The sequence below is a fragment of the Ovis aries genome, chromosome 3 (assembly GCF_016772045.2).
Source record: "Ovis aries strain OAR_USU_Benz2616 breed Rambouillet chromosome 3, ARS-UI_Ramb_v3.0, whole genome shotgun sequence".
NCBI classification, from domain to species: domain Eukaryota; kingdom Metazoa; phylum Chordata; class Mammalia; order Artiodactyla; family Bovidae; genus Ovis; species Ovis aries.
Window position 1 is genome coordinate 144,570,819 of NC_056056.1, and position 25,990 is coordinate 144,596,808.

At 37.3% G+C, this 25,990-nt stretch overlaps 1 protein-coding gene across 50 annotated transcripts in view; it reads right to left on the reverse strand.

Annotated features, from left to right (window-relative positions):
• Positions 1 to 25,990, reverse strand: part of PPHLN1 (periphilin 1) — a 170,482-nt gene that overhangs the window by 98,606 nt on the left and 45,886 nt on the right. For 25 of the 50 annotated variants that reach the window (XM_060412745.1, XM_060412746.1, XM_060412732.1 and 22 more), the window contains one exon: positions 2,004 to 2,078. The exons of the other annotated variants lie outside the window; for them this stretch is intronic. In XM_060412745.1, the coding sequence (XP_060268728.1) occupies positions 2,004 to 2,062 (59 nt within the window). In that variant the 5' untranslated portion in view covers positions 2,063 to 2,078. The remainder of the gene's footprint in view (positions 1 to 2,003; positions 2,079 to 25,990) is intronic. 50 annotated transcript variants of the gene reach the window in all.

Here is a 25,990-nt window from a genome sequence, read left to right on the forward strand (position 1 = left end):
TTTATGTTGTAATTTTTGTTCCCTTTTTCTACAATCACCTACCTTCTGAAATCAGTCAATAAAATGAAGCTTTATCAGTAACATATTTAGAATGCAGCATTTTTTTAGTTTGGTTAACCATGTGGTTATGTGCAAAAGTTACTTATTTTAAGCAAGCACAAAAATTTATACATGTGAAAAACATGGTCATATAGTTTCTACTTCTGTTTGCTACTAACAACACACCACACAGCTACTACTCCATCAAAGACTGCTAGAAAATGCCAAAGATTTCCCCAGTGAGACAGTTCTTGGCCTATTATCCTCATCTAAGCATAGCACTCAACACTTCAACTGATGCAATTCCCCACTACCCTGCCCCACGGTAATCTGGCAGCGTTTACAGACACTTTTGTTGTTACAATTGGAGAGGAGGGAACGCAACTGGTACCAAGATGCTACCAAAATGCTACGATGCCCAGAACAGCTCCCACACATACAGAATAAAAAATTATGCAATCCAAAGTGTTAACAATGCCAAGGTTGAGAAACCATGGTAGATACTTATTAAATCCTTGCTCTCTGAATTTATAACAGAGTGTTGCCTGTCTCTAAATAGCAACTTTTTGTATCACCTTTACTTATACAAGTTAAATTGCCTTATTAAGCAATATCATCAACTCAAAGCAGAAAGCAAGGCCAAGTAATAAAGATTTATAAAGCAAAACTATCATTAAAACATCAAAGCAAATGAAAATTGATAAAACTACTGAGACAGAAGTTTCTATTTAAAAAAACACTCGGAGTCAAACAGGTTTTAACTGAAGATTTAGCAAACATACCTCCATACTGAAATTAAAGAACATTACACTCTAGACAGAAGAATGATAAAAAGATGAGCCAATTGCCATGAAATTTCAAATGCTCAGAAAATAATTTCCGCATATTGACTGGTAGTCCTTAATCTGTAACCAGATTGTTGTCATTAACTATTAATACCCAAACTATATTGTCTTTACAGATATAATGAAGCTCCTCTGTGCAAAAGTAGAAAATAGTTAAAACTCGTTACAATAAATGAACTCAGACAAAATATTAATACTGAAATAAGCCACTAAAACTATAGGAGTCATTGCAAAATCACTGAGAGCTGAAGTAAGTAGCTATATATGTATTATACAGATTTTAGGAACTACCAGGGGCTGAGGACCCAAAGGTGAACCACATACATGTAGCCCCTGCCATGATGGAACTCTCAGGCTAGTGGGAGAGGCTGATACTAAATGTACAGACGAAATGTGCAGCCAATAGTGTGTGCTGGGAGACCAATTAGGAGCATTCTTAGTCCAGGCAAGAGGCAGTGGTGATTTAGATACGGTGGAAGCAGGGGAAGCATCACAAACTCAACATGCACAAGAGAGCAATTTTGTAGACTCAGTGGGACAAGGTAAATGTTTGACTTTTGTGTGTGAGAGACGGTGGATGCCAAGATGATATCATATTCTGGCACAGTGGATTACTGAAATGAGAAAGCAGACCTGAGAAATAGGTACAGAGTAGGAGAGCCACATTTAGATTCAATCATGCCATATTTCAGATGCTCGTGTTAACAGGCTGGTAAACAACTACAGATACTGGTGACAAGACCAGAAGAGGTTTCTGGTTATAATTATAAATTTGTCTGTAAATAGGCAGCATTTAAAGCCTCTGGTATAGATGAAATCAAAGGATAAAAAGCAGAAGGCCTAGAATCCAAGGCTAGAAAACTACCACACTGAGAAGGATGGGCTGTCTGAGAAGAATGGGAGAGTGAGAGGCCACAAGAACATGAGGGACAGGAGAGCAAGTGAGCAGGGAAGGAAAGGGAAGAGTGCTCCAAGCAGGAGGATAAAGGTTTCCCACAGTGAAAGTCAATGAGCTCCTCCTGACAACTCACTCAGGAAATGGAGAACAACAAGGCCACATTCAGAGGAAAGGCAGCCTGTTTTCTCTGGAGGGAAAGGGAAGATGAAACGCTGACTTACAGTTTCCTAATCCTGACACCAGATGGCAGTAAAATCACAACAGCACAATTCAGAGCCATCAGTGGCTTGGGGTGGCTAAAGACACACATGGGGGAAGTACATGTCAGATTTTAAAATCTCAGAGCAGAATAACATCTCTCCCCTCCTTCACACCAACCTCTCCTACCGACCATCAGATTAAACAAAAACATCACAGTAGGCATCACCTACCATAAGTATATGGTACTACTTTACCCAAATCATTTATTCACATGCATATTTATACATATTTTCTCATATCTATATATCTATGTCCTAATATATAAAAGGCACTATGGAAAATTATTCTAGCTCTAAAGAAGCTCAGTATCTAACTATGGGGATGGGGAGAAAATGTTTCAGAATGTTGTACTATCATTCAGAAGAGAAGTATATATTAATAGATGAAAAACTGACCAAGAAGTCTTTAGGAAAAGTTAAAATATAGATCAACAATGTCTAAGAGAAACATAATAGGCCACAAATGATGTAATAAGAGTTCAAAAGTAAAGAGAAACAGGTGATTTTAGCAATATTTTACTTAACCCAATATACTCAAAATATTATCAACATGTAATCAATATTCTAAAATTTAGTGAGATAATATTCTTTTTCATCTTACATCTTGAAAATCAAGTGTGTATTTTATATTTACACAATATCTCAGTCTGAACTGGCCACATTTCAAGTGCTCAACAGGCACATTTAGCTAGTGGCTCCCATACTAAACAGCACAAATTTAGATGTCTGGGAAAAGCAATCCAAGTTTCAAGAAAAAGCAGAGAAGGATTAAAGGATATGCAAATAAGAACAGTGAAAAGTTTAAAAGGTTATAACTGAAAACCAAAGGAAGAAACTTTCAAAAAGAGAAAAGATAGTTAATATCAAATACTGCAGAAATTTAAAACCTACGAGTTTAAAACCTACGAGTCACATAACCAGTGAGTGGGCTGACCAGTGAAACTCTGGAAACCAAATCAGACTATAAGAAACTATATCTACTAAAGGGATTAAACTATCACTTTTCTTCCCAAAAAAAGTTTGGCAGAAGGAAGAAGGAAGAGAAATTGGGACAATGCTCTGAGAAAAGGGGCTCATCTGGATATATTTGGAAAGTGAAAGTCGCTCAGTCGTGTCCGACTCTTTGCGACTCTGTGGACTATACAGTCCATGGAATTCTCCAGGCCAGAAATACTGGAGCGGGTAGCCTTTCCCTTCTCCAGGGGATCTTCCCAACCCAGGGATCGAACCCAAGTCTCCCGCATTGCAGGTGTATTCTTTTCCAGCTGAGTCACAGGGGAAGCCAGAGAATACTAGAGAGGGTAGCCTATACCTTCTCCAGCGGATCTTCCCGACCCAGGAATCGAACTGGGGTCTCCTGCATTGCAGGCGGACTCTTTACCAACTGAGCTCTGAGGGAATCCTGGATATATTTGGAAGCTGAAGGGAAAATGCTAATTTCTTATAGAAGGAGAAACGGATAATCCAAGACCATTTTAGGTAACTGATGAAGAAGGAGCCAAAAATCACCAGGAAAAAATGGGACAAGGGAACTAAGTAGAACAGAACAGCATAAAGGAAAGAAGAGAGAACACGAAAGGACACAGAGGAAAATTCTCATTTCAAGAGAAAGCATGAGAAATCTATCTTCAGAACTTCTTAACCTCAGTAACATACTTCTGTTGTTTATGCCACAAAGGTGAAAGTCACTGGGTAGTGTTCGATTCTTTGCGACCCCATGGACTTCACAATCCATGGAATTCTCCAGGCCAGAATACTGGAGTGGGTAGCCTTTCCCTTCTCCAGGGGATCTTCCCAACCCAGGGATCAAACGCACATCTCCCACACTGCAGGTGGATTCTTTACCAGCTGAGCCACCAGGGAAACCCGAGAATACTGGAGTGGGTAGCCTATCCCTTCTCCAGTGGATCTTCCTGACCCAAGAATTGGACTAGGGTTTCCTGCACTGCAGGTGGGCTCTATCAACTGAGCTATCAGAGAAGCCCTAACATATTTCTAGAAGTCATCAATACAAAGTAAAGAAAGTAAGGACATGAACAGATGCTTAAGGCAGAGTGGAAATTATTTGTCCTTTGGGGAAAAGTATTAATTTGAGCAGTGTTTCTCAAAGTGCAGGTCCCCAGACATGCACTGCAACCTTGAGAAGGTGACAGAAGTTCAAATTCAGGGCATCAAACCGCCTACTGAGTCAGAATCTCTGGAAGTGAGACCAAGCATTCAGGGCTTTAAAAAGGCCCTCCAGATGATTCTGAGGCACACAAAACTTTGAGAAGGACTGAACTAGACAACCTCACTGACATGTCAGAGTTGTTTACATACAACTATGGTATCTCTAAGTCAAAGCATTACTACAAACAAACCTAGTGGTGTGATGGAATTCCAGTTGAGCTATTTAAAATCCTAAATGATGAAACTGTTAAACTGCTGCACTCAGTGTCAACAAATCTGGAAAACTCAGCAATGGCCACAGGACTGGAAAAGATATTTTCATTTCAATCCCAAAGAAGGGCAATGCCAAAGAATGCTCAATCTACTGTACAACCGCATGCATTTCACATGCTAGCAAGGTTATGCTCAAAATCCTTCAGTCTAGACTTCAGCAGTATGTGAACCGAGAATGCCAGATATACAAGCTGGGTTAAGAAAAGGCAGAGTAACCAGATATCAAACTGCCACCATTCACTGGATCATGGAGAACACAAAGGAATTCCAGAAAAAATCTACATCTACTTCTGCTTCACTGACTAAGCTAACGCCTATGACCGTGTGGATCACAAAATGGTGGGAAATTCTTGTAAAGAGATGGGAGTACCAGACAACCTTACTTGTCTCCTGAGAAACTTGTACGCAGCTCAAGAAGTAACAGTTAGACTGGGACATGGAAAAAAGGACAGGTTCAAAATTGGGCAAGGAGTACAACAAGGCTGTATATTGTCATCCTGATTATTTACCTTCTATGCAGAGTACATGACATGAAATGCCAAGCTGGATGAATCATTAGCTGGGATCAAGACTGCTGGGAGAAATATCAACAACCTCAGATATGCAGATGATACCATTCTAATGGCAGAAAATGAAGAAGAACTCAAGAGCCTCTTGATGAGGGTGAAAAGGAGAGTGAAAAAGCTGGCCTGAAACTCAACATTAAAAGAAAGAAGATCATGGCATCCCATGAAGAAGATCATGGTCCCATTACTTCATGGCAAACAGATGGGGAAAAACTGGAAGTAGTGACAGAATTTATTTTCCTGGGCTCCATTCGTGGTGACTGCAACCACGAATTAAAGGACATCAGCTCCTTGGAAGGGAAGTTATGACAAACCTGGACAGCATATTAAAAAGCAGAGATATCAGTTTGTCAACCAAGGTGCATATAGTCAAACCTATGATTTTTCCAGTAGTCATGCATATGCATATGAGAGTTGAACCATAAAGAAGGCTGAAAACTGAAGAACTGATGTTTTCAAATTGTGGTCCTGGAGAAGACTCTTGAGAGTCTCCTGAACTACAAGGAGATCAAACCAGACAATCCTAAAGGGAATCAACCCTGAATATTCATTGGAAGGACTATTGCTGAAGGTGAAGTTCTAATACTTTGGCCACCTGATGCAAAGAGCCGACTCATCGGAAAAGACCCTGATGCTTGGAAAGATTGAAGGCAGAAGGGGGCGGCACATGAAATGGTTAGACGGCATCACCGAGTCAATGAACATGAATTTGAGCAAAGTCTGGGAGACAGCAAACGACAGGGGAGCCGGGCGTGCTGCAGTTCATGGGTCTGCAAAGAGTCAGACACAACTCAGTGACTGAACAACAATAACAAGTCAAAAACAGTAACTCAGAGCTCATGACAGAGGCAGGACATTTTTCATTGATGATGATTCTAGGGTTTTGACCATGCCAGTGGACAGCTAAACAGAAGAGTTGAAAAACACAAGACTGATGTTAGTTAAAAGTATCACCAAATCAAAACAGAGAGGGATGGAGAAGACTGTGTGCCAGAAACTATAATAATCCAGAAACAAGGAATTTGTTGTTGTTTAGTCACTAAGTTGAGTCCAGCTGTTTTACGACCCTGTGGACTGTAGCCCACCAGGCCCCTCCCTCGGTCCATGGGATTTCCAAAGCAAGAATACTGGAGTGGGTTGCCATTTCCTTCTCCAGGGGATCGTCCCAACCTAAGGATTGAACCCATGTCTCCTGCATTGGCAGGCAGATTCTTTACCACTGAGCCACCAGGGAAGCCATGGGGTCCTGAAAATTCATCAGAGAGTACAGAGACAAGGACAGGTGGTATAAATGGAGAAATTCAGAGATGACATTGCAACTGTGGCTTGCAGGAGGTAATAAGAAGCAAGAAGTAGGCCTAGAGGTCATCTCAAGAACCAATGAATTAGGAGGGAAGTGGTTTCAACTTGTGAAAGTTAGGTTCCTATTGCAGAAAACAGATGGAAAGAACAGCAGAAAATATACCAGTTATCTCATTTTTAATCTTCCCTCAAACACATGTAACTTCCTATCAAGTTACAAAATATTTTACCAAACTTTGAGAGAACATGGGGAAGAGAGTGACTGATTCCCTTTCTTTTAACATACGCCATGACAAATTCAGACTGACTAAAAAGCTCAATGTTTGTAAGGAAGGGATAGGAAAAAAAGACCTGTCTGTCTGTACCTGTACCAGTCTGTCTGTCTGTCTCTCTCTCTCCATATATATATATAAAATAAATAATTATAAGTCTATAAGAAGAAACTACTGTGTATCAAAATACTAAGTTTATATTACATCCAAAAAAAGTGCCTAAAGTTGAAATTTAATTAGATTTAAAGTGACTTTCCAATTAAGGGTGAAAACTTCAACATCAGATGGCAGTATCTTAAATATTAGTCTTTAATAATTTAATGAATGCTGACAAACCACTGAAGAAGTTTTCTGAAAACACCAATAAGAAATAGATGAAGGGCATGAAGGTAAATCAATAGAAGACAAATAAATATGTCATCTAAGTAAATATTTAATGTAATTCAAGTTATTTTAATTTTTTCTATCAAATATGCAGATGATCCTGACCAGTTGTGAAAATTAGGGTAGTGTAGATAAACCTCATCATGAATAAAATACAATTTGGGTTGGGCTGGAAATTACTAGGGACTTAATGGTCCTAAAAGAAAAATATTAATCCAGTCCACAAAAGAGGGTTAGACTTCAAGATCCACACAGAAAGCAAATACTAGATAGAACTGAAATAACAAACTTTTCTGTCAGAATGCCTTTCTCATTTTTAACAATAAATTTCCTTTCTCTTCCTCTATTTATACGTCTATAAAAATCCTTGTCTAGGCTCAACCCAATGTGACCAAATGCTGCAAAATACTTTTAATTTCTTCTTTTTCTTGTCATAACACCTGGTTAATTTAGTTTGTACTTGGTTTCAAATGTCAGCCCAAAGAGTTTCTATCTGAGAGAAAAAGGTCATGAGTATCAAAACAATCCAGTTATCCATAAATAATATAGATGTGTTAATGTGTATCACTAGTGCATGTGACATTAGTTTTATGAAATAACTGAGTCCTAATTTTCTTAGATTTTTGTCACCCACTATAATTTATGACAAATTTATGAGGTTAAAAATAGATATACAAAGGCTTGGTTTGTTTTTTTTAAAATTATGATAATATGGCAAGGACAAATTGAGCAACCTTGTATCTTTTACCTTATACTGAAACAAAACCCTTTCGTAGATTTATTTCTATTTCTTGATGTGAGAATGTAATGGGTCTTTAAAGCATGTAATTCAACAGAAAATCAATAACGCTTTCATCTATAAACCTATTCCTAATAAAATCCAGGAATTTTTCCTTTACAAATGATTTCTATAATGTGACTGTACTATTCATAATATTAAAGTTTTAAATTTTGATTTTTAATTAGAAATTAGTTAAGCTTTTTTTTTCTTTTATTTCATTGATACTTCCTATTTATTATGTGGGAGAGCAAAATATTTCCCAATTATTTAGTAAATCACTTTAACTACTATTAACAACTTATATAACTAAATATTTTCCAATGTCAATATTCTCTTAAGTTCCCCATTTTAGATTTCTAAAACTGATCTTCCACTACTTAATGCCACCTCCCTCCAACACCAACCTTTCCAATCCAAAAAGAAACCTTTAGCTAATCTTTTACAGAGTAATTAAGTTGCTGTAATTATACGTTAGAGAGGAAAAGCAACCTATAGAAACAGTTTCCTGATGCTTAATGTACTCATGTGACTAGTAACAGCTATCATTATTGCTCTGAGAATCCAATACTGTAAATGCAGAAAAACCTATTTATCCAGGTTATGAATATGAAAAATACTCAAATGTATGCAAGAATAAAAAAGGATTTATTTAGTGAGGCTCCTTAGTATACACTAATGGTTCTCAAGTGATGGTGCTTTTGCTCCTACTAGGACAGGTGGCGATATCTGAAGACACGATATTTCTGACTCACAACTGGGGATAGTACTAGCATCTAGTGGGTAAAGCTCAGGGGTGCTGCTAAACATCCTACAAAGCATAGGACAGATCCCCTACAGTAAAAAAAAACTGCCCAGTATCAAATGCCAATAGCCTCAAAGTTCAGCAATCCTGAGTCAGACAGACACATGTACAAACACACTCACTCCCTCATAAATTTATCAGTTGAAGAAACAAGAAAAAATATTCAAGAGCTTTCTTGGAAACAATGAACAATTCTAAAATGTTGCTATATAATACACATAACATCAACCACTAAAGTTTCTTCAATTCTCCTATTCAAATTATGTTACATTTTCAAGTAAAATAGTTCCTATTCTATTTTCAATCCTTTAATTTACATACAGTCCCACAGATAAGAGCACAGGCTCTGGAACAAGCCTGTCAGGATTCAATCCTGGTTCCATCATTTGGCTACCATGGGAGAGGTCTGAAGTTACTTAACCTCTCTGTGCCTGTTTCCTCATCTATAAAATGGAAATGATGGGACTAAAAGGAATAATGGCTACAAGCATACATAACATGTATCATGTGTATTAACTCTCTAACTCAAATTAAAGAAAAAACAAACACTGACAATCCCAAGCATTGACAACGACGTGAAACACTGGATTCCACATACAGGAATATAAACAGGCGCAAAGCTGCGAGCTCTCAGTCCACAAATCACCACATGACTAACAAATGCACATCACCATCAGTGACCAATCACACTGCATTTTTCAAAGGCTTTTGGATTGGTCACCATGTATGTGTTATTCAGTTCACAGGCAAAAAACAGAGATGTAGTTTTGTTGCCTTCTTGTGCAGAAAAAAACAGGAAAAGGTGTAATGGTAGGAATGGAATTCAAATTGAATATAAATGGAGTTATGGAAGCAATAAGTGACCAAGGGAATGTTGACAGTGTTGCTTTCAAGACATGCACTGGTGTATTCACAACTATGTATACAAAACAGATAACTGACGGGAACACACTGTACAGGGAAACCTATACAGGAAGGGAGTCTGGGAGTGAGTGGATCTATGTATATGCATGGCCAATCCACTTTGCTAGACACCAGAAACTCACACAACACCGAAGATTAACTATACTCCAAAAAAATTAAAACTAAAAAAAATAAAAGGACTGACAACACCAAGCATTAACAAGGATGTGGAGCAACTAGAATTCTCATACACTGCTCGAAGTAATGCAAAATAGCCACTTTAGCAAATAATATAACAACTTCCTATAATGTTCAACACATACATACCATATAACCCAGAAATCTCACTATGAGTTTACACAAGATAAATAAAATTCTGTGTCCGCTCAAAAGAAAAAAAAGATACGCAGCCTGAGGAAAAATGGTAAAGGCAAACTTACTGACCGCAAACAAGGAAAGGGACTACGACAAAAAGGATAAAGGTGTCCCAGAGGAAGTGAGGCTAATAAGAAATCCACAGTAAAGGAACTCTCAGAGATATTTCCAACAATGAAAATGCAAAGGATAAAATGTTGTAAACTGACTCAAACTCAGAACGCAGTATAACAATTCATCAAGGCATAAAAAAGATGATTCGAGGAGACAAACACTGTTCAAACTACTCATAAGTTTTTGACAAAAGTTTCTAATGTTTTAAATTACAGTGTATTAAATGAATATTAGTTTTATTTTGACAAAAAGTTTTTACAAGTTACAACAACTGTAATTATTGTCACTGACTATTAAGATTGCTTTAGGTCAGAATAACAATCACCTTTGAACAGGAAGAAGAAAGCAACTGAACAGAAGCATGACAAAGCTTCTGAGATGCAAGTAAAATTCTCTCTCTTAACCTGGATTGTGGTTACACTTACGGTTCACACTGAGCTATATACCTTGATTTATGTATTTTGTATATGTTATATGCTCTAGTGTCTTTTTTTTTTTAAGATGTTTATTGTCCTCTAAAAATATGACATATAAAAATATAGCTGTCACTTAAAATGGTATGAAAGGATTTTTTTTTAGAAAGCAAACAGAACTTTTATCTTTCAAAAAAGAATTTCCATTATTAATGTTTATTTTAAGGGAAAACAAATTGTAAGATCAACTACTGTCTAAAAAGCCTTATTACATCTTAAGGACTTCTTCTGAACACTCATACAGCATAGCTTACTCGCTCAAGAGAAGAAAGCCCTGTCAACCACCACAACCAATGTGGTGTTAGGTAACCATCTCAGAGGATCACCAAGAAATCTGTGCAACAAGATTAGCTTCCTCCACCTCATGATACTCCCTGCAAAGGCAAACCTTTCCCTACATTGTGACTGGGAAATCATCCAACTTATATTTCACTGTGATCTACTTTTTCATTATTCAGAAAAATGCTGTACCTTAACAAAGCAACTCAACTTTTAACAATGTTTCCAAATACAACTCTCTTTATGTGATCTGCAGGAAAGTCAGAGAACAGATTCAAACAAAATCTCTTTAAATAAAACAGTTTTTTAAATCCTTTGTAATAAAATGTAAAATATAAAGTTTTTTTTCTCCCACAGTTTTTCTTAAATCTTTAGTGCCTGTTATTATATGTATGCAACCAAATGCTATCAAATGACTAGTGAATAAGCAAACACAAAATAATTAGGAAAATTTTAAGTGTTCCATTGCCCTTGGTTTAACAGCTTGTATTTTGGTAAACTCACTCCTGGCTTTAATTCTGTACCATATATTTAACAGACATTTTTTACTAATAAAATCTTTGATGTATTTTTTTTAAATAATTCTATTTCATAGAGTTTGACCTAAAGATAACATTAGTTCGAAGTTTACCCCAGTTTTTGCTCCTTCAACAAAATACCACTACTACTTTAAGAAACACTTAAAAAAAAAAAAAAGAAACACTTTTAGGTCCAAAAATGAGGAACTAAATTCTAACTTGACTTTTTGAAAAAAATCTAGAAAAACTGCACAAAAACACTTGATTTTTAGCAATCTGCTCAGTCATCAGAGCAGAGAAGGCAATGGCACCCACTCCAGTACTCTTGCCTGGAAAATCCCATGGATGGAGGAGCCTGGGAGGCTGCAGTCCATGGGGTTGCTAAGAGTCAGGCACGACTGAGTGACTTCACTTTCGCTTTTCACTTTCATGCAATGGAGAAGGAAATGGCAACCCACTCCAGTATTCTTGCCTGGAGAATCCCAGAGACAGAGGACCTAGTGGGCTGCCCTCTATGGGGTCGCACAGAGTCTGACACGACTGAAGCGACTTAGCAGCAGCAGCAGCAGTCATCAGAGAGCTAAGAATGAAGCAGAATTATGGACCTACAAGAGAAGTAAGAAGCCCAGAGAGCTAGGTCTGTCTTTTGGGGGTTGCTTTTGCTTTTATGTATCTGCCAATTTCAAATGCATCAGATGAAAGGATGAAAAGCTAAGAAATAATTTTGACTGCTTCATAGGATTAGGATAGTACATAAAAACAGAGTTCAGATCTTACCAAAGAGGGCTGAAACTACCAAGGCCTACACAATGAGCCGGGTCAACTGGAAACAGACTAGCCTGGCTTCATATAACCTAAACTCCCTAAGGTAAGACCCTTCATCTGAAATATAAGATTTCTGTGTTCCTGAATATTAATTAAAATTCCTTAAAATCATTTTAGATGGGACTTTCACGGTGGGACAGTAGATGGGAGTCCACCCACCAATGCGAGGAACACAGGTTCCACCCCTGATCCGGAAGGATCCCACATACTGTGGAATAGCTAGGCCCATGCACCGCAACTGCTGAGCTCATGTTCTGGAGGCAGTATGCCACAGCTACTGAAGCTCATGTGCACAGAGCCTTCCTGTTTTCTTCTTCCCAGCATCTGCCTGCTGGATGCTGAGACCAGGGTAACCTTGGAAAATGCTATGTGTAGAAAATGACAGAATTCCTTCGACCCTGAGTCCCTGAGTCACTGTATGGAGCAGAGCTCTTCCTGGCAAGTGCAGTGAAGTGAAAGTCGGTCAGTGGTGTCTGACTCTTTGCAACCCCATGGACAATACAGCACACCACAAGTAGAGATTAGCCTCTACTCAACCAACTGGAGAAGACCCATGTGCAGCAATGAACACCCAACATAGCCAAAAATAATAAATATTTTTTAAAAATTATTTCAGATATAAAAATCCCATTTTAACAAGGAAATCTAAGTACTTAAAATCACACAAGCAAAGTAAATCTAAGATGGACATTCTTAAACACAGAACTATTTCCTGAAGCACTGTATAAATTAAATTCACATATACAACTGTCATTTAGGATACAGAATGCAAAACAAAATCTCTAGATGGATTGTCATTAGTTCACCCCCCAAAAATTAAAAGAACAGACTGATTGATAGAAATATCACCATTCTATTTATACTTTTTTTTTCTATCGAACTGTGTTAGCTCCAGTACTCATTCATAAAATTCATCAATATGGGGGACTTTCCTGGTGGTGCAGTGGTTAAGACTCTGTGTTTACAATGCAGGGACACAGGTTTGATCTCCAGTCAAGGAACTAAGATCCTGCATGCTGAGAAGCATAGCCAAAACAAATTTTTTTTAATTACTCAATATCAGTACAGTATAGTCATTTTTATGCAAGAATCATCCTGATTTTAAGAAAGAATTCTTAACAATTCTTTAACAATGAGCCTGAAGCATGCTGAACACAACAAGATACTGGGAACTTGAGCATGTTTTAATTGAGAGTTCATAATTCACAGGGTAAAACTTTGTACTTAAGACAAACTTCCATTTACTGCAGAAAGAAAACTTACATCAAAAGCTTTCAAAACTATAAAGTTTTAGTGAAAGTGAAAATGTTAGTTGCTCAGTCCTATTCAACTCTTTGTGACCCCATGAACAGTAAGTAGTCCACCAGGCTCCTCTGTCCACAGAATTCTCCAGGCAAAAATACTGGGGTGGGTAGCCATTCTCTTCTCCAGGGGATCTTTCTGACCCAGAGATCAAACCTGGGTCTCCTGCATTGCAGATGGATTCTTTACTGTCTGAGCCATCAAGGAAGCCCTTATAAAGTTTCTAGTTACATTGAAAATGAGGATATCAACAAATATAATGAGCGCAATAAAAAAGAGCCCTTGAAGAAATAAATGTAAGTACAGCTAGAATGCTTACTATGAAGTCTCCCCCTGCCCAAAATCATATATTTAAAGGAACTGATACTTTTTATTATCAAAAAAGTATATAACTTGAGAGTTAGGAAATATCTTTGGCTGCATCACAAACATTTCAGCTGCAATGCTGGAACAGTGCAGGAGGCAAAGTCACCTAGAGAAGGTAAGACAGGAAGAACAAACACCCTATAACACTGTTACTCAACATGTGAACCTGGAACCAGCCGCTCTATTTATTACTTTGAATGCTGGTTTCAAAAGCAGGTTTATAAAGTTCAGGATTCTCATCTGTTAACATAATTCCAGCCCCTCACACCAAACCAGACAAATTGTGATCAACCTCTCAGTTTCAACAGATGTATGTTTGCGGGTTAAGAGCAAAAATCATGCAAAGCAAGAGGCAAAGATACAAGGGGAGGGGAGAAGAGGGAGAAAGAAAGCAAGTTACCTCTTATTCAGGACCTCACCTTTCTTTCCCACATTTAACACTCAAATATTTCACACAAAATACTGGCTACTTCTAGTGAACAGAATCTTCAAAAAGGAATTAAAAATTCAGGAATCATTTTGAGAAAGCATCTGGGTACCTGCTTAAGCAAAGTTAAGAAAAGTTAAGTGCAGACCTCAAATATCTGTTTTTAAGTGTGGAACAAGAGAACGAGGGGGTACTGTGACTTGAGCACACTACCTTTAATTCAGAAAGCGAAGAGGAACTAAAAAGTCTATTCTTGATGAAGGTGAAAGAGGAGAGTGAAAAGCTGGCTTAAAACTCAACATTCAAAAAGCTAAGATCATGGCATCCAGTCCCATCACTTCACAGCAAATAGACGGGGGTAAAAAATGGCAACAGTGACAGACTTTATTTTCTTGGGCTCCAAAATCACTGCAGATGGTGACTGCAACCATAAAATTAAAAGACACTTGTTCCTTGGAAGGAAAGCTATGACTAACCTAGACAGCATATTAAAAAACAGAGACATCACTTTGCCAACAAAGGTTCATATAGTCAAAGCCATGGTTTTACCAGTAGTTATATACAGATGTGCGAGTTGGACCATGAAGAAGGCTGAGCACAGAAGAATTTGATGTTTTCCAACTGTGGTGCTAGAGAAGACTTTTGAGAGTCCCTTGGACATCAAGGAGAGCAAATCAGGCAATTCTAAAGGAAATAAACCCTGAATATTCACTGGAAGGACTGATACTGAAGCTCCAATACTTTGGCCACCTGATGCAAAGAGCTGACTCACTGGAAAAGACCCTAATGCTGGGAAAGACTGAGGACAGGAGGAGAAGGGGGCAAGAGAGGATGAGGCAGTTGGACAGCATCACTGACTCAACGGACATGAGTTTGACCAACCAGGAGACAGTAAAGGACAGGGAAGCCTGGTCCGCTACAGTCCGTGGGGTCACCGAGAGTCAGCCACGACTGACTGAGTGAACAACAACAAAATCAAGTGACTGTCTTGTACCAGAGCTGAGATTAGATGTTTGGAGACCCAGTCTAGAGTTCCTTCCATAAAACCATACCTTTACAGTTAAAAAGTATTCAAAGCATGAGAAATGGACAGAGATCTCCCAGTTAGAATATAGATTTTTTTCTTAGTCATAATTTGATCTCTAATACCTAACACAGTACCTAATGTTACTAAGGAAAAAAACGTGCCTAACTTGATGTAACAAAATTACCAAAAAATGTAATGTTGATTCATTACACACACACAAGTCTATCTAACCACCATCAAACAGTCTAGGGCAGGCATTCCAAGGTGAGAAATTCTGCTCCAAGAACCCAGGCTGACCACACTGCTATTTCCATGTGTGGCTTCCGAGGTCACATGCTTGCTGCCACTGCCTTCCAGGGCCCACCCTGCAACACGGGAAAAGGTAAATGTGTGTGGAGACAGAACTCCTACTCATTTTATACTGGAGATAGCCACAAGGGCACACGCAACGAGTAGGAAGGCTAGGAAAAGTAGTCCATCTATGTGCCTAAGATATGTGAAGAAGAGGTAGAAGTCTTTGAAGAATGATGAAATGAAAAGTTTTCAATGAAAAGTTTGGCATTTCCATGTGAAAAATGTGTCTAATAGGCAGTTGGATGTAAAAATATAGAGCTCAGAAGAAAAGCCAAGGCCAGAGATTTGTTTGTCATCAGCAGCATATATATAAGCCAGAGTTTCTCAAACTCTGCATCACAATCAAATTCCAAGTTTCCACTTACTGAATCAGAATCTCTTGAGATAAAGCCTGGCAAACTTCATTTTTAATGAGCTTCTAAGCAATTCTTACCAACACAAGTTTTAGAAACATGGGCAAAGGGAATAACTGCCATCAAGAACAAAGGTTCAAGGGACTTCCCTGGGGGTCCAATAGTTCAGAATTCACTTGCCAATGCAGGGGACATGGGTTCGATTCCTAGTACAGGAAGACCCCTCATGCCACAGAGCAACTAAGTCTGCGCACACTTACTGTGCCAGTGCTGTGCAAAAAGAGTGCTATGCTGGGCTAAGTGGCATAAGTCATGTCAGACTCTGTGCGACCCTATGGGCTGTATCCTACCCGGCTCCTCTGTCCATGGAATTCTTCAAGCAAGAGTACTGGAGTGGGTTGCCATGCCCTCCTCCAGGGGATCTTCAAGACACAGGGATCTAACCTGGGTTTCTTGGATTGCAAGCAGATTCTTTACCGTCTGAGCCGTGAGGGAAGCTTCCACACAAGAGAATCTACCACAATCAGAAAACCACGCCCATGCACTGCAACAAAAAGTAGCCCCTGATCGTTACAAATAAAGAAATCCTGCACACAGCAATAAAGACCCACTGCAGCCAAAAATATATAAATGAAAATAAATGAAAATTTTAAAAAAAGAATAAAGATTCAAGATGAAGTTACCACAAACGAGAGAAGGAGCCAAGAAGTTAACACTGTTAACATGGCCCTGTGGTTTCTGGGCTGCTGTCGCGCAACATTACCTATTAGATCAACAGTTCTCAAGTCTAGCTTCACATTAGAACATCTGATGAGCTTCTAAAAAATATTAATATTGAGGTTCCACCCACCAATTATTACATCATATCTCCAAGAGTGAGGAACAGGAATTACAGAATACTCTTTCTTAAGCTTTACACCTAATTCAGAGTACAGCCAGGACTGAGAAACACCATTATGAGACAGCTGCTATTACATGTTCTTCATTTCAGAGTCCCAGGTTAATGTCCTACTTTAAAGCCTGCAAATCTTCATTTTAATTAATTGTGAACACTGAAAAATCAAGAAATTAAACACTGTTTAAAAATCTGGATTTCTGAGTTCTTTCGAGGTCAGAAATATCTAGATTCCAACATAGCACGGATCAGCTGATACCAGGTAGCAGCTGCTCCAATCTGACCCTCAGCATTTGTTTATATTCCCTACCTGGTCACTGTAAGCACATGAGTTTTGCCATTAATAGACATGGGCATTATTACTACAGATAAATATGTTAACTACTCACCTGTAAGTATGACAAGTATCCTTTATGTCTAATGGCTATATTTGTATATACTCATGTAACAAAATAAAGAAATCTGAGTCAATCTTGTAAATGTTTTCACATCAGCCTCTTCATAAACCGATCCCTCCAACTTCTTTCTTTAACTGAAACTTTGGCAGTGGAACACAAATACTAGTTCCCTTCAATCTGCTGAGTAATTAGTGCACACTGATGACTTTACCTCAAAATCCTCAGGTACATGGGGCACAGGATTATGTTCTAAATCCTCCATCCTCCAAGAAGAGGGAGAAAGAGACTGGCACACTTCTTATTTAAATTCATGCATACCCACCATAACCCCACACTGCCTCTATTTTCAACCTTCTGGGAATGCTCCCACATTTCCTAAAGCCTGCACTCAATGACACAGTCTGCACTGTAACATAACCTATCCACATCATGAGTGACTATCAGAATTCAGGGGATCATCTGTGCAGCTTGGGAGCAATTTCCTGACCAGGTACCTCTTACCTCTCCACAATACTTAGCCACTCCCCTAAATCCAAAACCTTGCCACTTATTACCCAGAGGTGCTCTTAATCAGAATCGAATACTGCCTTCTTATAACAATGTCTTATCCTTCAGTTTTCTCACTCCTACTGTAACTCCATCTCCACTTTACAGATACCTGTAAGTCGCCTATAGTTTCTAGCAACCCATGAACCCCATTCTCATTGTGCTTCCAGCCTAAATTACAGTATTTGAAACACTCTATGAAAACTACTAATGTTCCTTCCTGGCAATTCTGATACAACATATGAGCCAAGACAAAGCCTGCATTAATTCCAATATCTGTGATTTCTTCATTGATACTCTTATAGCTGCCATATCCTAGAGAGAAATTATAAGAGCCTACAGATTGATCCCCTACAGGTACATAGTCTCTGATTTCTACTGTGCCTTCAACTGCACTAATAAAATTTTTACTTATCATTAGTGAGCTCAACCTCTCATTCATGTCAGCAAGTATTCTGTATCTTGATAATTCTCCCCAAGTCCTTTAACCTAGTACCAAATCTTTTACTCTCAATGAGTTACCTCCCAGACTGAAAAATATAGCAATCTCCAGACATGAAATAAGTACCTCAACTGCCAGCCCAGATTCCTCTCCCATAATGTGTCTTCATCTGCCTGTCCCTAATTCTGTCCTTCCCTTCTTGGTATATGATTGTCTCCTCCCAACCATCAAAAGTTAGCCCTTCTATCAATAGTCTTCATCTTTGTCCTCATTTAACTGCTTCATCAGTTAGCCGTTTTCTTTCTTATACTCTCAGCCTCTCTTTTCTCTTCATTTGTAAGTGTGCTCATTACTGATCAGCTAAAAATGTTTTATGTGATGTCCATTTAGCCAGTGCCAGTCTCCAGGTAACAACACTGCCTACTTTCTATCCCAATTATTTTTCTTTTAAAGTTATCCACCCAGGTTGAATCTATCCCCTTCACATGTCATTCATCCTGACACTGCCAAACCCAGGAGATATTTTACTTTTTATCACTGAAACATTCAATTGCAAGAGACATCGGTGACCTTTACTGTTGTTTAGAAACCTTTATCTTCCATCACTTCCATAAAAGTGTTTTAGGGGCTCTGACCTTAGTCCATCGCTCTTGTCTAAATATACCTTCTCATTGGACAACCTCAATTTTGAATGCAGCTCATCCCTTGAAACCATTCCTTGTGTACTACCAGTCTCAGATAATGACATTTTTATACACACAGTAAACAAAACAAAAAATCCAGACATTTCCCTCTTCTTTCTTATCATATCCAACAACCACATTTTGCTGATTTTTCAGCATTTATCAAATTTAACCCCTTTCCTCCATCCCAATTCGTCATTTCCAATTCAGATATTCATGGCTTCTTATTCTACCTCTAGAGCCATTTTTAAAAGTAACCCCCTACACTGAAGACCAATCACAATCTGAGTTACTATAGCCCCTCTCTTTCTGTGAAGCTAAAAATTTTCAAGTTTATCAGAGTTAATAGAATAAAACCCAGATTTCTTAATTATAGTTTAATCCATAGTTTTCTAGGTCTTAAATAATCACCTGTGAATAGCTCTACACATCATGGTTTTACACAGCTTTATAAGAATATGGTCCCCATTACTTTTTCTCTGATTAACTTTGTTAACTTTCCTTCAGGTTCTATTCAAATTATCTGCTCCTACAGGAAGCTTTTAATAAAAACTCAGTATAGGACAAGTGCTTCTGTGCGTTTAGCATTTGCTGAAACTTGAGCAGGTACTACGCCACACTACCTACTTATGTGTCTACTTCACTAAGTAGACTGTAAGCAAGTGATATAAGCACAGCGGCCTACACACAGCAAACACTCAATAAACATTTGGACCCCTGAACAAAACCAAAAAAGATATTATACAGTATTTTTCTCTGTCAAAGAGATTATCACCTAAGAAGATTAAAAAGCTATAATAAAAAGTAAAGTTAAACTTACTCTTTTTAAAAACATCAGCATGCAGTATGAAATACTAAAGTACTAAATCAAAAGTTTCCATATGTGAATACAGAGGGGGAAAACAGTATTTAAAAATAAAGTATACTGGCCACTTGGTGACACTCTTGTTCCATATTTTTCAGTATTATTTAATACTTTATTCTACAGGGGAAAAAAGAACTTAAAAAAAAAAAACTCTTTTTAAAAAAAAAAATCAATAACTCTTGATAAAGTATAACATGTTCCTTAAATACAAAGTGAAATAAATCCTAACATATTTTGAATTTCACAAACAAATATGTTTTGTACAAACAGATAATCACTGGGTAAAAACAGAACCAAGAGTAGTAGGTAATGATATACTTGAAATGTAGACAAATTATCAGGTATGTTGCTCTATAAAATAAGTGGTAACTTTCAGAGCATGGGCAGGGGGTGGAGGGTATTGAATGAGGATAACAGAAAACTTGATACATTCTCTTTTCCTCTGTTGACTGTTTCCAGTGACTCCACTCTCCATTAATAAAACATATTTGAATAAGAACTGTCATATATATATATATATATATATATACACACACACATATATATATGTACATACATACACACACACACATATACACACATACACTGAGTTTATAAAGTACATAATGTGCTACAATATGAAACATATAAAACAGATTGTTCCACTGCCAGTAATAGACCTCTGGAAGATGGTGTGAAAGCAAGGAAGCCCAGAATGATGGCAATCTGCAAAAGGAAGTGCTGAGCTGTGTAAGAAGAAAAGACTGACAGGGTCAGAAGATTTACTATGTACTGGAATTTAAGCAAAATATCAAGGGTGCTAGTTTCAGATCTGAGATCAGATTTTACCCTATTTACAAGCTAATGAGCTGCTCCTACCTCACGGATGCTTGCAGAAGACACAAAAGACTTAATTCGCCAGCATGGCAAACACCATAAGCACTGGCATGTTTGTGCGAGTTTCTCCAGGTCCCAAGGCCCACAGGGATGATCGGATATGAGCCCAGGTGTAGGCACATGCACATGTGGTGGGTCTGGCTCACACCTGAGGAAACCTGGGAAATCCACTATTTTTACACCAAGCAATAAGCAAGCCTATGAACTGGGAGACTGGGATTGACATATATACACTGCTATGTATTAAAAAAATAATCTATTATATAGCACAGGGAACTCTACTCTGTGCCCGCTGGTGACCTACATGGGAAGGAAATTCAAAACAAAGGCAGTATATATGTATATGCATGGCTGATTCACTTTGCTGAACAGCGGAAACTGACACCACAGTGTAAAACAATTATACTCCAATGTTTTTTTAAAAAAAGATAAGTAAAAATTGAAAGAAAAAAAAAACAAAACTAGAATAGCCCAAGGCTTGTAAAAGAACTGGAAAGAAGAAAAACAAAACAAAACAAAGCAAGCCTGCTCTTTAACACAGAGGAAGATATTACCTTATCCTTCATGACTGCTCTTTAACACAGAGGAAGATATTACCTTATCCTTCAAGACTGCTCACCACAAACCCAGCTCTGAGAAATAAGACAGATAAACAGCAATCAGCGCCTTGCATTCTTGGCATAACTTGGTAAGATGTGTAGGAGTGCAAGAGACGCATGGAGGACTGTTTCTCCCAACAACTGAAAGCCAGGATTCCTATACTGCCATGAAATATGGAAATACTGTATAAAAATAAATATGGATGTAAAAGTGTGTATCCAGGTCTTATCCATAAAACACCACTCTCCGCTAAAGAGAACTTGTGTTCCTTAGAGAAAATGCTCATTTGAGGGCAGGGGCAGGGAAAGTGTAAGAAGGACCGAGAACATCTTTCAGCAGAAAGTTAAGAAATAATCAAAAAATGAGGTAGATAAGTCAAAATAACTCAGATGATCTTAATTTGGCAATGAATTCATATACAACACCAAAAGCATTAGCAAGAAAAGGAAAAGGTGATACATTAAATTTTATCAAATTTTAACATTTTGTACATCAAAAAAGGTCATGATCCACAAAGTGAAAAAACAATTTATGGAATGGAAGAAAATACTTACAAACTGTACATCTGAAAAGGATTTAATATTCAGAATATATACAGAACTGCTAAAACTCAACAACAAAAAGACAAACAGCTCAACTTTTAAATGGACAAATAAAACTAAATAGACATTTCTTCAAAGAAGATACGCAAAGGGCCAATAAACACATGAAATGGGTTGTTCATCCTTATTAGTCGTTAAGGAAATGCAAATCAAAACCAGGAGATTCTACTTCATACTTACCAGGATGGCAATAACAATAGTAACAATGGTGATGATTGATGATAATTATAGAAACATAATGAGTTGCTGGTAAGCATGCAGGAAAAACTTGGACTCTTGCACACTGCTGGCAGGAATGTAAAACAGTGCAGCTAATATGGAAAACAGTTTGGTGGTTCCTCAAAAAGCTAAATAAAGCATTACTATATGACCCAGCAATTCCACTCCTGCATACGTAACCAAAAGAACTGAAAACAGAGACTCAAAACAGACACTCATATGTCAGCGTTTACTGCAGCATTATTCACAACAGCCAAAAGGCAGAAACAACTCAAACGTTCATCAGAAGAAAAATGGAGAAACAGAATGTGGTATACACATACAAGGGAATATTATTCACCCAGAAAAAGGGACGTGGTTCTGATACATGCTACAACATACAACAGACCTTGAAAATACTATGTCAAGTGACAGAGGGCAGATACAAAAGAACAAACATTGTATGAAAGCAACTATACAAAGTATCTAGAACAGGCAAATTCCTAAAAATAGAAACTAGAATGTTGCCAGGTGCTGGGGGTAAAGGAGAATAAGGAGCTATTGCTTAACAGGTATGCAGTTCTGTTTGGGATAATGAAAAGTTTTGGAAATAGTTGAGATGGTTGCACAACACTCTAAATATAATTAATGCCAATGAATTGTATACCTGAAAACTGTTTCCATATTTTATGTCATGTATATTTTACCACAAAATATTTAAAAAAAAACACACACAGAAGCTACTTTGAAGGGATTTGATGGCCAAATTCAGGCATCAAAATAATGATACCAACAGATTATACCACATTGAACAAAACAGGAATCTGATACTGGGTTGGTCAAAACGTTTTTTCAGGTTTTCCATATGATCTTCCAGAAAAACCCAAACGAACTTTTTGGCCAACCCAACATAAACAAAGTTTTGCTTCTTATTTAAAGAGGGTAGCAGACAGAAAGAAAGCTCTTCCTCAAAACATAATGTCTACACAATATAGAAAGAAACATCTAATTATGAAATCACTCATTTGAAAGCATCTCATTACTAATTAATTCAGGCAAGAAACATCAATGGATACTAAAAGTAGGGAGTGAAATGGGATGTAGAATGGCATAATCACATAGTTTCAAAGTATCTCCCCACAAAACACTAACTTCAAGGAAGGAAGCTGAATTCACAGTGAAGAAATTTTGTAGACCCCAATCTTACTAACACAACACCACCAAAAAAGGAAATCAACATTTGCAGTCTAACAAAACACAATAAAAAGACATGATCACTTCAGAAACTGCAGCAGAAAAAAATAAAATGCATACCTTGGATCTAATCAGGAACACCAGACAAACCTAAATTGAGAAATATTCTATAAAATGTCTGTCCTGTATTCATTTTGCCAAAAACAGCCATAAAAATCAAGGGAAGACTGAGGAACTGTTCCAGATTAAAGAAGTCTACAAAAATAGGACCTATGAAGTCAGATTAGATCTTTTTGCTATAAAGCGCATTACTGGGGCACTGTTGGAGACAAAAACAAAAATACTGACTTGACCAGCATGGTTCTCCAAATTGCTCAGAATTGTTTTCTTACAAAAATATACAACTACTCCTGTATGGTTTATGATGCAATGATTTTTTTCCCCCTAGAACAATAGCTACTTTCTACTCACAAAGTCTTTTAGTAGGAACTCTTCCATGAGTCCATCTGATACGGAACAACTTAAAGATAACCAGGAAGACGCCAGCCACTAAAAGCTGTAACTTTTGTGATAGTGTAAAATGTGAAATATTACTGAAGATGTCCAGACATCAAGTGAAGGTGTTGAAATAGAAACATTTTCTAGTTCACTACGCTGCTTCATTTTTCTTCCTAAAAACTGTTTTGTTTTACACCTGTTTACTGTCTATAATCTATACTAAAATGTAGGTTTCATGAAAGGAGTTTATTATCTCCAGAGGCTTGAAGAGTATCTGATATATACAAAGTACACAGTAAAGACTTAACAAATGAATGAATATAACATATATAATTAACTCTATGTTCTGAAAAGAGAATAAACCTTTTTAAAATTATCTTTCAATCATTAAAATGATTTTTAAAATGATTACTATGTAACAGGCATGGTAAAATATGTTGTATGTGTTGAGTCATTTAATCCTTTTTTTTTAATTGAAGTATAGTTGATTTACAATATTATACTAGTTTCATGTGTAAAACATAATGATTCAGAATTTTTTCAGTTTATATTTCATTACAGGTTACTTTAAGATAACAGGTGTAATTTCCTGTACTATACAGTATACAGTTGTTGCTTATCTATTTTGTACACAGTAGTTTGTATCTGTGACCCCATACCCCTAACCTATCCCTCTAACCTTCCCTCTCCTCTTTGGTAACCAATTTGTTTTGCATATCTGTGAATCTGTTTCTGTATTATATACACAGCCATTTCTATTATTTGTTACATTCCACACATAAGTGACATAGTATTTGTCACTTATCTCCTATTTCACTTAGCATAATATTTTCTAGGTCTATCCGCATTGCTGCAAATGGCAGTATTTCATTCTTTGTTACAGCTGAGCAATATTGTGTATGTGTGTGAATACACCACATCTTCTTAATTCATTGTCTATTGATGGGCAATGGGGTTGCTTCCATGTCTTAGCTATTGTAAATAGTCCGTGTATGAGGTATATGCATATATCCAAAAAAAATCTGAAAAGAATACACTTGCTTTAATGTCCATGGTACAGATAAGAAAACTGATCAACTAATGATCAACAGGAACCACTCTGGTGGTTCAGTGGTTAAGATTCCATCCTTCCACTGTAAGGAGCATGGGTCTGATCCCTGGTCAGGAAACTAAAATTCCCACATGCTGTGTGACATGGCTAAAAATTTTAATTTCAAAGTTTAAAAATAGAAAAATTAAAAAAAAAACACTAATGAATCAAAGAATTTCAAACAACAGAATAAGAGTACAGGCAACATTCTCTGATCACAAATAACTAGGATTACTATGTCAGAATCAGTATTAAATTACTATTATTTACAACAGTGCTTAAAGGAAATTTTAAAACTATACTTATGTTAATAGATAAGAAAAACAATTAAATGCCCAAGTTAAAATTTTAGAATTAAATGAAGTGTATTTTTTTCTAGGTTTTTAGAAGGCAAACTGAAAACACATATTAAAATTTAAAATATACATGCCCTTTTGACCCAGAAATTCCACTTTTGGCAACCTATCCCATGGGTATCAAAGTACTGTTTCTTAAAGATATTATGCACTCAGAATTACTGCAACATCATTTTGTACTGGAAACTGCATGAATATTCATCAACAGGTAAACAACTGAAATATCTGGTATATCCACATAACGGAATATTACTTGGAAATTCAAAAAATGTTTAACGAAATAACTTGGAGGGATCTGCACAAGCCTCTAGAGAAAATCAACTTAAGAAAGAAGTGTGTTTAAGTGTTAATTGCTCAGTTGTGTCTGACTCTTTGCAACCCCAAAGACTGGGGCCCACTAGACTCCTCTGTCCATGGGATTTCCCAGGCAGGAATACTGGAGTGGGTTGGCATTTCCTACTCCAGGAGATCTTTCTGACCCAGGGATCGAATACGGGTCTCGCGCATTGTACGGTTCTGCATTGCAGGCAGATTCTTTACCATCTGAGTCACCAGGGAAGCTGACCTCATTAACAAAAATCAAATACCCCAACTGTCTGTGAATATAGACAAAATATTAGGTTGGTGCAAAAGTAACTGTGGTTTTGTGTTGTTGAAATTTGCCATTTGATATTAGAATACACTCAAATAAATGTGGTTATGCTATAAATGATTTTAACATGCATTTCTTACTTTATTTTTTTTTTTTGCTAATGGCTTTCTTACTTCCTGTTTATTTTAACTATGGAAATGATATTAGACAAAAAGCAAATTTGAGTGATTTTCTTACTCGAGTTCAGA